The sequence below is a fragment of the Numenius arquata genome, chromosome 3 (assembly GCF_964106895.1).
Source record: "Numenius arquata chromosome 3, bNumArq3.hap1.1, whole genome shotgun sequence".
In the NCBI taxonomy this organism is placed as follows: domain Eukaryota; kingdom Metazoa; phylum Chordata; class Aves; order Charadriiformes; family Scolopacidae; genus Numenius; species Numenius arquata.
This window is the reverse complement of record NC_133578.1, coordinates 19418281-19433820: the sequence shown is the minus strand read 5'-3', so window position 1 is coordinate 19433820 and position 15540 is coordinate 19418281. Positions and strand designations below refer to the sequence as shown.

Below are 15540 nucleotides of genomic sequence, written 5' to 3'. Positions count from 1 at the left end.
GATTCTGCATTGAATAATTGGGGTTTTTTAGAACATTATGAAGCAGTGTGATTTTATTTTAAAGAAAAGGAGACTCATTGGCTAACTACAGATTTTTTCAGTGTTCTAAACAATTTTAATTGATGAAAAGATTGGGCAGGGAGTCACTATCATGTTCCAATTTCTATTGATAACATCCTAGGATCAGATTTTTGAAATAATATTTTCACTGATATCTCACAGGAGCAACTCTACACATATAGGATGGTGGGGGAAAATAGTAATTAAATACATTTTTTAAATTACATACTTGTTCAAATTCTGAGATGAAACTTTATGTTCCATGTAGTCACATGTGGAACATCAAAGTAATTCTGATTGCCTTAACACTTGAGTCTACCCGTGTGACTGAGCTTAAAGACATGATTCTCCAGAAAGTTGTCTCTTTAAAATGCCACTTTACCATCATCAGTAAAATGACTCAGCAAAAGGACATTTTTTGGGGTAGGCTTACCCCACAAAAAACTCTGTGGGTCAGTATTATGGAGAAGGGAAGGCAGAGAGCCCCCACTCTTATGTCAGGTGTTTTTCTAAGGACACCAGATACAATAGTTTCACTTTTTCCAAGGATGCAACTGAGGGTCTGAAGACTACAGAACACCAAGAGCAAGACTCAAAAAAGGGCACTGTATGCCTAAGTTCAAAATTGTCATTCCCAGCCTGATCCACTGGCAGCCACTTACCCCTGGCAACACCAAAACCCTAAATGCCACCCTGGAAACATCTTACGGGAGATCTATCCTTGCATGTGCTCAGACTTGTCCCAGACTGAGCAAAGAACTTCCTATGTCATACATGCTACACTGCCTGACATTGTACGTCCTTCTGTTAGAGACTACCTCATACAAAATGAGGTACAGAGACTCCTTCCAAAATGCAGCCATGTCTGCTTTTTGAGGCACTGCTGAGGCAAGCAGTAACAGGGAGTCGCTGCGTATCATATTGACATTCACATGAAATCATCAATATGGCCATCACACAGCAGAGAACACAAAATTCATACAGCCAGAGAGAAAACGAGGAGAAAAAAAAAAAAGAAAAAAAAGATAGTGAAGTAATCAAGGGCATGCATTTAGAAAGCCCAGGTTCACGCATAGATGAAGATACGTCTCTTCAGACCTGAGGCGGGTAACTTTTCAGATGTAGGATACTGAAATACACCCCAAATCTTAGCATTTCATTTTGGCTAGTTTCTGTGGCTCTGTGTGACAAAGACAAGAACCTTCCATGTTCCACCACAATAAGCTAACAATTAAAATCAGCAAGTTCCAGTCTCAGGGATGGGTTATCACATGTGCAAGAGAAATTCCATTTCAACCAATAATTATGACTTGGCAGGGAGGGGGGTGTCACACGCCTCAATACAAGAGCTTAAGTACAGTAGTAACCAGAATAAGTTTCGGATCCACTAAACAAACTGAAATGTGATTCTTTCAGAGACTATCTGAATTATTAGACTAATATCATAAGACAATTCTCACAACTTCTCACTTTCATAGAATGATTAGAGGTGGAAGGGCCCTTAAAGATCATTGAGTTCCAACCCCCCCTGCCACAGTCAGGGACACCTCCCATGAGACCAGGCTGTTCTACATAGTGATGTTAGGTGGTTTCAGCAATCTATATTATCAAGTATCTGTCCTACCTGTGACACTCCAAAATGATTTTGTTCAGCTGAAGATGTGGCTAGGCAACTACATGAGGATTGTAAAGCAATTGTAGAAGCCATTTTAAGTACTATATCATCAGTCCTGCTTGCATTTACATATTTGGAAACTTAAAGGTAGAAAGACTTATCTGAAGTCATACATGCATGTTTACAGGACTTGATTATAGATCACTGAAATCTAGCAAACCATCCATCATCATCTGTATCTGAGCATCGCCGTGAGAAATGAGTAGTATTTCTCTTTTTAAAATAAATTAAGAGATTCCACTACCTTGTTCACCTTTGCATCCCTGCTCAAATCAGTAAGTTTACACATTGGAATTGCATTTCAGTACTTTCAGAAGAAAGAGACAATGTAATGCACAGGAAAATAATCTCTCACCTTCTAGATCTTCCTTCTCAAAATGTGTTTTGAGAATGGAGCGAGTTCCACCTCTATCCACAACAGCCTCTTCATCATTTCTCTGCAAAACAGAAAAAAGGACAGGTAAGTTGCTTCTCATTTGGAAAATACTGGCAAGATTTTATAGTACTATGAAATAAATATACTTTTTTTATATATTTATTTACTCTTCCTACTCAGGAAAAAAAAAGTTTTTAAGAATTTAATTTTCCTTATTAAAATCTATTCCTTATGCATCAGTTTTTATTGAGGTATAATTACAGGTAACTTTGACATAAAGAAGTTCCCCTATTAAAACCTGCAAGATAATGAGCAAACACCAGTTATTGAGAATGAAGAAAAACATGAGTCAATATGACAATGAAAGAGATGAGAGAAGAAATGTCTGGCTGAGGCAGCTTTATTCTTTTACTCTTGAGGAAAGGGATTGCAGGTGTATTTTTATCCTTAGGCCAGGATCCTGAGCTACATGCAGAATTACCAAATTATTAGCACTAACACTCCTTATACTTTGTCAAAGCTAGAGAATGATACTCAGTGACAACATGCTAAGAAAGAAAACTTTAATACCATGAAAGCAACTGGCTTCACTTACTGGTGAATTGCAAAGCTTTTCCTTTGTTTTACAAGCACCAAGCTGTAATTACAATAGAGGCAGACAGCACACACTAATAGCAGAAACCAGAAAAGCTATTCTTCCTCAGGAACACATATTTCATGTTTCATTTTCTACTGTAGTCATACATGCATTTTAACTGTATTGTCTACTGTATTGCAAATGTATTACATGGTCACCATCCCTGGAGTTATTTAAGAAACGTGTAGACATGGCTCTTCAGGGCATGCTCTAGTGCCCGGGATTGTTGGTTTGTGGTGGGGTGTTGTGTGTGAGGTTGTGGGTGTGGGGTTTAGTTGGTGGGTGCTTTTTTGTTTTGTTTTGTTTTGTTTTGTTTGCTTGTTTGTTTGTTTTTGTGTGTTGTGGGTTTTTTTGTTTGTTTGTGTTGTTTTTTTTTTAATGTGGTTGGACTCAATGATCTCAGAGGTCCCTTCCAACCACTGAGATTCTGTGATTCTGTGATTGTGCTCAGGCTAAAAAAGCTACAGAAATTAGTGATTTTGGCCACTTCTGACATGGGGAAAAAAAAAAAAAAAATCACATTTCCTGAAGTAAAGAAATCATTTGGCAGTTCAGCAACAGGGCACTGGACGCTATGCTAAAATGAATATTGGCTTCAGTATGAGTTTGACATCATCAGCTGTAATCAGTAAATACAGTCTATATTTCACAACATGATTTAGAGTGGTTTCCAGTAAATGACAATGAAGAAAAAAGTACGAGTTATACAAAAACATCAATTAATGTATCATGACTATATACTGTTATTAGTGGAAGGGCTTTAGTAAGTGATATTAGAACAAGAACTGCTTGATCTCAACATATTAAAATTGGTATCTTAATGGAAGCCTGAAGCAAGGGGATTTGAATACTAGCCTTACATGCTAAATATATATCACTGTACAGAATGCAATAGAATATAACAAGAAATTAAACTACATAAGCACCTCTCCTTAAAGAGCAGATTCACATCTAAAGCTGGATGTCATGCATTCTGGATGTAAGTTTTTGTTTCAGGCTCCTCTCTTTTTTAAAAATAGCTGTCATGCTGTAGCTATCTTATATAGAAAAATCCTAGGAAGGTGTCAGCACCAAGCATCTGGGCTGTTAAAAAAAGAGAGACCAAGTGTTACAGTGTCTTTATTAGAGCTTTCCCCACAGATAATACTAAAATCTAACAATGAGAAAAGGCCTTCCATTGAAACTGTTTTGTCTTTTAATAATTTAGAATTAGCTAATAACCTATTAAGATGTATCAGGGCAATATAATTTCACTCAAACCATTTGATCGTCTTAGGTAAAATTAATCCATTAATGGAAGAAGTTAGACATAACTAGGCATGTGGCATGATGCCATGCCCCTGGGTGAATGGTTAGGCAGGATGCCAAAGGCCAAGTGTTACAGCCACATCAGAAGTAGGGCTATTCTAGCATAAGACATAGCCATCAGTATTTTACTGATCCTGGAAAGGCTTTACAGAAGCAACATTAGGGGAAATTCTACAATGCGGAAACTATTACATTGTTGGACAGTTTAAAGCCTTTACAGATCATCTAAGTAAACTAAATACAAATTAATTCATTAATATTTATCAAAATATGCTCATACACTTTGACTTCTCCTTTCCCATGTGTTCAATTTTCATCTTCTGGCAATCTTTTTCTTCCCTGCCTCCTCTTCCTGTAATGTCACAGCAAGTCCCAGCCTTGCCTCATTCTCAGAAGTGGGTTTATTCCATTAATATTAAAGGGGAAAACAGCTTAATTGGGAATATTGTGTGTTGCCAATTCACTTGTCAAACTCTGAGCAAAGTCCAATTAAGCAGGCCTTGCACTGTACACCTTCACTTCCTAGGGAGTGGTTTGAAAGTCACCTTGCATTTACTAGTACAAGAGACACACTGCTTTTAGTCTAGAAGTAATTTCTGTGATTCCTGTACTGCCTCCTTGGAGGAGAGGAGAAGGGAGGGCAAGGCTCACTAGTAGTTTAGTGCATTTAGGTCTTAATCTCATTTGGAGGTAAGCACTATTGCAATACAAGTAAAAATAGTGGCAGATCTGCTCCACTTCCCCATGACTAGAGATTGGAAACTTAATTTCAGTTGGTAATGCTCTGCTTTTTATTAGCATGTCAGGAAAACGATGACATTATTATTTTTAAGTGTTGCAATAAACGAGAGTTTGAAACTGGAAATATAGGCAAGACTAACCACAAAACAGTCATGGAAGACAGAATTCATGCTCTAGATGACTTTTAATGTATTGAACAGCCACCAACGTCCACACTAACATCCTCAAAGCTATGAATTCACTACAGTTTTGCCCATTGGTTTCTGCATCAGAATAAGGCATGAAAACCAAACGTTTTTCACACCCATGTCATGTTTATGTCAGAATTCTACTGCTTCTTCCTTTCACCACATCTGAAGATGGTGAGGGTCAGAAACTTTACATAGTGCACAAATCTGCTAGGACTGAGGTATTCAAACCATATTGACATACTGCAGCAGCCTGTAAACAAATGTGTGGACACACTGACCAGGTACGAGTCCTTGGAACTGTCCATTATTGCAATGAGTTGCTTGCTGAGTCCAGCGAACACTGTGGTCTAGTGCTTAAAGCACGGGAGAGGGATCCAGGAAGTCCCCGACTGCTAATCCTGGGTCTGCCACTGACTTGTTGTGTGGCCTTGGGAAAGCCACTTAATCTCTGTGCCTCAGCTTCCCCATCTGTAAAATAGGGATAATAATACTTACTTATCTACCTTCCTCACCAGGCTGCTCTGTGCCATAATTAATATTCACACAGCATTTCAGAACTGTAAAGCACTAAAGAAGTGCTAAGTCACTCCATTTAGGAAAGTGCGCAGTTCACCCATGTGAAGAGATGATGATAGGAAACAACAGATTGATAAAAATCAACATTTAGTCATAAAATGTTTTTTTGACATCAAACCAACGTATATTAATACCTTGTAATAGTTTTACAGTGTGCAGCTTTGGCAACTTAACTGGACAAGGTTTACATAAAAATAAATATACTGCACTCCTTTCTGAGCTAATTCAAGAGCACTGCCAGTGGAATTACATTTCAGTGAAGCTTTAATCAGAGCACAGTAAATATATTTATTTATATATATATATGACAATTGTCATATATTTATAAACAACCTAATGTTTCTCTCTTTTTAATTATATTTGTTAATATTTTATGGGTTTATATAGTTATCACACAATGGTTTACCTAAAATGTAGGCGGAAAACTATTTCCCCAAAGCAACAAAGTATCAGCAACACAGTAGAAGAAATAATGTATCTGGGATGAAAGGAGTGAGAAAAAGCTGAGGCTTTCACATGGAAACCACAAGCTCCTTAGAGACCAGGGCTCAGCAACTCTACTCAGTCCAGGATTTCACCTCTTACATTTTCCAAATGAATGCTGAAATAACCTTCACCACACAGCAGCATCTGCTGCACATATTCCACAGGAAAAATCTATTTTAATGAAAGAGTCTTATAAATACAGTTGTTACTATTTTTGTCACTTCATACTAGAATTTTAAACACAGAGGTGAGTATAGAAAAGGACACAGTAGAGTCGTCCTTTGTAACCTTTACAGTGCACCTGCCTGTTACAACATTGAAACATGTATTTAAAGTTGAACAAAATTAAAGGGAAATAAATGGCCTTCAAAGACATCGAGCTTCTACTTTTTGGTACGCAGTGGTGAAGGAAGAAGGTCATGTAAGTGCTAGGAGTACTGATTTTCAACCCCTAGATCAACAACCTGCTTATCAGAGTATAAAGTGAGGCTGCAGCTGTTGCCAGGAATTGTAAGTGTTAGAAGGAATAAAAAGGCCCATTGTTTAGAAACTGAAAACAAATGTCTAAAGTGCCCTTTCCATCCACATATTGATACAGCTCACTACTCAGGATATTCCAAAGCTAGGTAAATATCCTCCTGGAAAGCTTCCCAAATTGACCTTCTTCAGCTACGATACAACCCTAACTGTGATTCACAATGGGTTGCAAAGAGGTTGATCCTTAGACCTGTCACTTTCCAGAAGTGTGCATTGACCTTCCACACCTCAGATCAATTTAATTCATGGAGATACTACACATCTAGAAAAGCTAAGAAACATTATTTTATGACAGATGTTTTCAGGTGGTTTTAGTTATAGCTCTTACAAACTGTCTATGCTTTCATCATGTAGCAGATGATGGAGTGGAAAGAAGAGGAAAGTAAGGTGGATCTGTACAAAGGCATATGACACATTTTTAAATATGCGTGTGCTAAGACAGACTCATATACTTGTAGAACTTCAGCACATTTCTGGATGATGGAATTAGGACATATTCCTTATATGCTGCAGGACAAGAAGGTAGATTGAAGTCCAGGTGACAATACACAGATTTGAAGTTACCTATACATTCATTACATGTATTTACAAAAAAAAAAAAAAAACAAAAAAACAACGCATGCTATTAAAAGACACTGTTGCATATATCATAAAAGCTACCTGAACATTTACTGAATATCATCTGTGCTTACCACAGCAAATGAAATAATAGTATAGCAATAAATATACATTAGGAAATTGGAAATTTTTAAGATAATAGGAAATTTTTAAATAGTTGCAATGAGTAAGTCTCGCTGTCCTTCCCTTGGTACGTAACTCTGCTCCACTGGTATGATATTTAGTGCTAATATATATTGAACAGACAAGTCAAAATGAATAACATTAAAATTTTCATTTTACATGAAAAACTAGAAATTATTTCTTTTCTTAATCTTACTTTCTATCTAATTCTCTTCATATTTGGCTACTTTTATTTTCTGCCTCTGATATCCAGTCAGTGTTTCAATAAATTGGCTTATTGCTTTTCTATGAAATAAAACACAAAAATCAGCTATTAAGAGTATTAATATTCCAGAAAATTTTTCAGGGTTTTTAGATTTTCCTTTTTAATTACCCTCTTAATACATCCACAGCACAAATCACAACATAAACAAAAAAAATCCCTTTTCAGCATCTTCCTTTTTATAAACTATATAGCAGAACAGAAGCCATTTTGATTTTTTCCACATTAGAAATTATGCATGACACACCTGCTGACTCATAAGGAAAATAATCATGGTATTAATTACTTCTCCATATAAGCAACTTATTGATGATTAGACAACCTACATAATTCTCAAATGCCATCTGGAACTAAGGAACGCTTGTCAGCATAAAACATTAAATAGTGCATTCCTATAAACAATAGAAAGCTGTAATATAAAATTATTTCAGTTATTTTATATTATCAATAATTGCATACACTTAAAAGATGAACCTCTGTAATATATTCATTTCAGTTTATAGATTTTGTCATAAAGTTACTGATACAAAACTTGTGTATTCACCTTTCAAGTGGTCTGTAATGAAATTCTAAACATTTATCCAGCTACCGCATATACACCATGGTTGCCTTCTCAGTCTGAAGATACTCCATCATTATCACTTTGTGATGTATTTATTTCACAGACCCACTACATGACATTTGCATTTTTAAGATCATTTTGGTTAAGTTCAGCTTGACATTTCATAAAGATGGCATTATTAAAGATATAGAAAAAGTGAGTTATTTGAACTTGGGAGCTGCCAAGAGCATACTGGAAATATCTTGTAAAGACAATTAACCTAAATGGCTAAAAAGCTATTATATGTAGATGGATGCCTCCCTGTTGTAGGAGGCAAATCACTGGTAAATGCCATGTTCAGCCTTGTCCTTTAAATTGTCCTTGAGCAGATACAGTCACACAAAACTGATTTAATGCACAATGTGTATGCCTACAATTCAGATGCTACAATTCTTCTCTCTTTCCAAAGACAAGCAGAGGGGAAAAAAAAAAAAAACACAACAGAACTTTTCAAATATTATTGTGTTTAATTGCTTATATTACATATAATCATATTTAGCAATCTTTTGATGTGGAAAGAGCAGTGAATTTTATCTTTCTGATGAAATATAATTGCTTTTCCATTCCACTAGTTACACTGTATCATACTTTTCCCCTCTATCTACCTATCAGGGAAGACCCATCAAAACACATTTATAATGTGATAAGGTCTGTTCTGTAAGGTCTGAAGAATTATTTTTAAAAGCGTCCCTTTAATTGTACTGGTTTTGTGGCAGCTTTCTGCAGTAATCACTACTAGTTAACATAAAGTGCATATTCCTTTTGGTCAGCTCTACTCCACATAGCTCAGGCTATGCAACAAAGTAGAAGGCAATTAGTTTTCATTCCAGATTTGCATCTTCCCCAGGGCTGCATTTCATGTGCATATAAGCATCCTTCTCTGTCTCTTCTTCCCTCTTCTCTCTTTTTATAGTAAAAGCCAAGACAGCGTGACTCAATAAAAAAATACCGTCTTCTGCAACACTGCTAAAAATTGCACTAATCAGCACTGGCTTGAAAGACCTGATTTGCTACTGACCTGAGACTGAGCACACGTTTAACGTAATAATGCAATTCTTGTAACATATAAACAGATAATCATTATAAACATTAAATCTAAGCACCTACTAGAGTTATAAATGTAACAAGATGAAACACAAGCAGAATATATGCACACAAACAATACAAAGCAGTTTCACAGACAAGTAAATGTTAATACATGTAATTCCTGTGTTTATCTACATTGAAGGGTACTGTGCTGGTTATATACCATTATACACAATACAGCCACTATGAGCTGATGCATAAATGAATACATAATCACTAAAATATTTCCTTATCATTTCACAAGGAATCTTCTTTTTTAGAATAGCCATTTTAGGTAGAAACAGTACATTTCCTACATTTGCAAGGCAAATATGTTACTTTATCTATTTTTCATACACTTAACCAACTGAAGACAAGATTCTCTATGTAGAGAAGATAAAACAAAAAAATCAAGACAAAACAGTAACTTAATTTGTTACAGTACCTAGATGCCCCACTTTCTCTGTCTGCACTCTCCCACCAGAGAAGAATTCTGTTGTACCAATAGCTGCAGCAACAAAGGGGATGGGGAAGGATGGGGGACCGGGAGAAACACACACAAAAAAAACCCCAAAGTTCCCACTCAAAAGGCTTGACAAATCTGTTGGAGCATTGGATATAACAATGAAATAATGAACTATTAAATTCTTTCTGGATTCCCATACCTGTTTTAAGCACCTGAATTTAATTGCAGGGGTGCTTGCCATGTTTTGTATGCCTCAGAGTAAAATTATCAGGAACGCCTAAATGACACAAGCACCTTACAAAACCTGAACACAGCACTTAGGTTGTTGTGTTCCTTTGAACATTTCCAGTCGTGTTAAGATTCTCATAACCTCTCCCCTTCCTTCCTATCATATCACATCTGCTGGATTTGTAAGCTAATCTTTATTCAATTGCTAGTCTCAGCCAAACCTCTGAATAAATAAAAGACAGTGTTCCTTTCTGCTAGTTAAGAGATGTAGAAGTTGGGTCATCTGTATGACTGAGATTTTATTCCCTTTGCTTCTTATTTTTCTTTACTACACTGTCAAATACTTAAAAATTACAGAGGTGAGAACAGCACAGATTTCAAGCTAAGGCACAGTTATTTTTTCCTCTGTGGCTATTATTCAAATGACTTACGTCACCCTAGTACAACCCCATTAGCTGAAATCCTCTTTTCTCACTTCATAGCAATGGGTATGTCAACTACTACAGAGAAGTCCAACAGCATGAAGATGAATGTGAAGACTTTATCCAAAGCCCAAATGAGATTTACTTCTAGCTTGTCTGGGCTTTCTCTTGGCCCAATGCCAGGTGAGGATAGATTCAGGATAACAGCATTATTTAGGTGTAGTTAGAAGTTAAACGTACTGAGTTTAGCCCACTATGCAGTAGGATATCAGCTGCTGGGCAGCAAATGGAAAAAGGATAATTACATTAACTGCTAGTTTCTTAATCAGCAGTAGGATATATTGGGTTATAAATTGGATACACTTCCCATCTCAAAGAATCTGCTTTCAGCCTCAGAAAAGATACGTTTTCAGATTTCTCTACCTAGAAATAGGGTCAGGGAGAAGAATCATAGAAGGCCATCTCCCTGCAGCAGCTACTCATGTGGAAGTAGCAAGTGCAAGGAAGAAAAGAGGTCATGACCAACTTCTCAGAACCTGTTTTAACAGCAGCTACAAAACAGGAGAGAGTACTTTTTCTCTTCCTTTAAAGCCACAAAAATGACATAATCTGAAGTCTGCATCTTTTACACACAAATGTATGCCAACTAGAGTTCAAAGTACCACCTTTTGTTGACACGGCGAGCCAGCATGATCAATAATAAATTAAATGCCTCTCTCTGAAACACTGATATAAAGTTCATCAATTCTTCTGCTTCTCATACCTAACCACAATTTTCAGTTGTATTTGACAAACATTCTCTACAAGCACAACCCAAAGATTAATCAAGGCAGCAAGGAAGATGTTCCAGGATAGAAGTGTTCTGAACTCAGATTAATTCCATAAAACTTTTCGCACCTAACTAAAGTTGCCTTACTGGAAATGACACCACCATCAATTTTTCAAATAGTTAATGCAAAGAGATGGGCACTTCTACAGGATAAGCAAGATCTTAGGTAGACTGACTGTCACTAAAGATGGGCTGAAAATTGTTGAGACTTAAGAGAGTCCAATCAGGACTATCTGGAGAGACAGGATGGTAAACTAGATGGACTGTTAATTTGATTCAGTGTGATCATTGCTACATAGCCAAAATCATCAGTAACTTTCCAAATAAGTTTGCCAACTCTACTAATATTGTTACTCTACTAGCACTGAGAGTAGCTTGACTGAACCGAATCTAGCTGAAATGTTAAAAAATAGTATGGGCCTTTTGTTATCCATTGTCAGTAAAAAATTAACTTAGAATACCACACAATTTTCTGCTGCATACCCAAAGATTTAATTGGATTCCTTGTGGTCCTTCAGAGCTGTCTTCTATATGATCTATTATCCTCCAGAAGAGAAAAGAAGATTGTTTTGGTTTGTTTGGTGTTTTTTTTTAAACCGAAAAAATAACTTCCTTGAAGACAACTGACAAGTCTTTCTTGGCCAAAATGTATAAATTCAAAGATAGGGTTTAGTCTGATGAGTTCCCAAATCATCTATATCTTCAGGGAGTAACTTCAGCAGAAAATCCAGAACAGGTGACGCAGTACTTCTCATCTCCAAAGATTTAGGTTGATCTACATGATTTTGTTGTCATGAGTGATTTTGTTGTCATGAGTGATTTTGTTATCAAGGCAACTGTAATTAATGTGATTGAAAACCACGGATTGTATCATGCAGAAATCTTCTGCTGCATGCAAATGAACAGTTACCCTAATGGAAATGAAGAGACCTTTTGCACTGTATACACAGTCACAGTTTAAGACAAGAAAAACTTTCCATCTCAAATCATTAGACAATGACATTCTAATTATCTTTGCTCTCACTCTTTATCTGTCTCAGGTCATCAGTACGCCACAGTGATCAGGGAGGGCAATGCCAGAGAAAACAGTCAGGAGCCATTCTATTCACAAAGAAGATAAAAAATAATTACATCCTCCAAGCCACTGATGATATGATCTGCTATCTGAAAGTTCAGGTAGTCTAATTAATTCACACAGGGATTAAGAAAAGCAGTAAACAGTGCAGAGACCGGGGCGGGGGGTGGGGGGAGGGAGACACACAACATGGGGACAGGAGAGGTGTGGGAGAGGCAGAAAAGAAGTAAGTGAGATAATGAAACTGATAATGTGTTCTGAGAAACAACAGGGCAAATAATCAGACTTCAAATACCTAGTTTGAAGTTACATGTGCATCAGTTCTGCCTAGGGTATGAAATACTGCACTGTTAAGAGAATTTTATAAAGGCTCATTCAAAATATATTTGGAAAATGGTCATGACAGTGGACTAGATAACAAGGGATACGTATAGTTTAAAAGTTTAGACAGCACAAACCCACAAGGTATAAATTCAGGAATTTGAAATGGGCTGGTTGTCGTGGTTTCGGCCAAATTTACCAAAACCGGACCAACAGATGGCCCTTTCCCCCCTTTCCCCCCCCTGCCAAAAGAGGAGAGAGGAGGAGAAAGAGATAAGGAGATTCAGAAGTTTAGAATGAACTAAACTACTTTAATGAAGAATTAATATTAAAATAAAAATAAAGAGGAAAATAATTAAATAGATACAATGTATACAAAACGGTATCAAGCTCCCAGGATGACAGTCACGTCACTGGCAGGCACTGGGGAAGTCCCAGACTGGAGTCAGCGACGGATGGGAACTGGATTCCAGCTCTGGAGTCAGGAACACACAGATCGGGATCAAAGGCAGGTGGACAGACAGAGTCCTCTCTGGACGTCGGCCATCGCAGGAAGGGGGTTGACCCTTTGATCCCTCAGCTTTTATACTGAGCATGGGGCAGATGGGATGGAATACCCCAGTTGGTCAGGTTTGGGTCACCTGTCCTGTCCACTCCTCCCCACCGATGTGACCCCTCTACATTTTTTCCGTTTCCGACCCCCTAAGGGGGCAAATATGAAATGGGCTGACCTTGGTTGTTACAGCAATAAGTATTAGCAAGGGCCTCTCTGCATACCATTCCTTGGCATGGAGCACAAACATTGGTCTTATCATTCTGAGAACGAGCAGTTTTCTCCACAATATGACGTTAATTTCAGAGAGTTGGAGGAGGCCTAGCTAGGATGTAAAGTTACAGAACAGAAAATTGGTTCGGTTTTACTTCAAACCGGGACACTGGTAAATATGAATTACAAATAGTAGTTCAACTGGTCTTCCTACTTCTCAGAGATTTGCAACAAATTGCTTGTCTGCTGCAATTTGGAAGCTTTAAACATCATCACTTCCATGACCTTGTTGTTCTAGACTAGTCAAGACATTTGACAATAAAAACAAGATAAAAGTTACAAACAACTGATATGACTTCAACAGTGTGCTTTATATTGAAAATACAGAATATAACTTTTGGACAAGTATTACTATAGAGTAGAAAGTAAATGCCAACCCAGCATTACCAATTTATACATGTTTTATCAGTGCTTCTATGTGAAAGGACTTTTTATTGTTAGAAAAGAGCGTTATTATTTTTATTGTCAATTTTCTAATAATACCACTAAATTGATAGACCCGTATGCAGCTGTTAGAGAACAGCAAAGGAGGGTTACAATGATCTCCATCAGAGCTTTGAAAGATATTAGCTAACCTTTGTCTACTTTAGGTATTTGGAAGTTTTTCTAGTGGTGGTAGCTATGACACTTGAAATAGAAAGGCTGTCAGGATTGCATTCCTGTTTTGGTAGGGAAACATTTTCCAAAGCATATTTTTTCCCAACCCTTCTCAGGACATAGTACTTACTGAGTACTTACTTAGTACTACAGGCATAGTACTTACCTCTTTATTTATTTACTAGACAACTAGTATCACATTAAATTTCACCTTTCAAACTCCATCTCCTTGATCTAAACATCCCCAGTGTTCCAAATTTTGAGAAAATGGCAGAAATTTACAAGATACCATGTTTTACTGGCACAACACAAGTAATGACATTTTTTAATTACATAACATTACTTCTACTTCACTATACTGTTCTAAAGTGAAAACAATTACCAACACAATGTTGAAAAATAATATCCAGCAGATGCTCTTCGTCCCCTTCCTTGCCAAGACAACACCACCTCCTTTTATTAAAAAAAGGATTTTTTTTTGTGGTGAACACAAAAAGAAAGGAAAGTCTTATCATTTAAACATTATGTCATAAACTACTTGGATCAGTCTTTCATTTATTACAAGTTTGTACCAGGCATAGTACAATAGGCATCCTCTTCTTGGCATAATCTCAATGTAGGTACTAAACAAATAATAATAATTTGCTGACCTGTATTTAGTCTTATTAAGTATTCTTCCTTATAGCTGCAAATTCCACCTACCTTTTCTTTAAGTAGGATTGTTATTAAACAGGTATGTGTATGCACGTGCGGAGAAAGAAAAACAGTGTCTGTGGGCTCCATTGACATGTACGATGCAAATATATGCATGATGTGATAGTCAATAATTCAAACAAATTATTTATAACTATTTTAGTAGTCTTAATTTAAAAGACATGTTATAGCTTGTAGGTATACAAAAAATAAATAGCCTCCGGTTATGAATACTTGGCAACCTAAGTACAATAAAATGCACAACTGACACACCAGCCCAATCATTAACAGGTTACACTTAACTTTATAGACTAAGAAAGGAGTTTTGAGGAGGAGCTTCAACAAAGATTGGGTGCAGAAAGAGAAAGTCCACTAATGACTGTAAGATGAATAGCAATTGGGAAATCAAAACTGATATGCCAGTACAGCAAACACAAAATTCAACTTTGTGGTAAAATCTCTCTCAGAAGGGAAAGGAGAAGACAAGTAAAGCTTTTAAAAGAAAGTACAAGTTTGTATTTGAGAAGACGAGTAAATCGACTTTTAAGTGATAAAGGCAGAGTGATAAGCAAAGATGATATTAACACCAGTAATCAAGTGAAGCAAAGCTGTAAGGATTAACAGTCAGACAGGCAGATGAGATCATAAGTCACGGTGTTGAGATGAGCAGGCCTTCAATCTGATTTACAGCTACGTGGACAAACAGGAACTGTCAGGCCTCAGAGCTGCATAGAGCAAGAAGAACACATCAGGAAAGAAAAGAAAACCCAGGAATTGTTTCTGACATGATTATGTTCAGGTGACCGCTGAAGACCAAGAAAATTTTC

General features: G+C 36.9%; 1 protein-coding gene across 2 annotated transcripts in view; it reads right to left on the bottom strand.

Moving 5' to 3' along the window:
• Positions 1-15540, bottom strand: part of SLC4A10 (solute carrier family 4 member 10) — a 129715-nt gene that overhangs the window by 99954 nt on the left and 14221 nt on the right. For both annotated transcript variants that reach the window (XM_074145996.1, XM_074145997.1), the window contains exon 2: positions 2091-2172. In XM_074145996.1, the coding sequence (XP_074002097.1) occupies positions 2091-2172 (82 nt within the window). The remainder of the gene's footprint in view (positions 1-2090; positions 2173-15540) is intronic.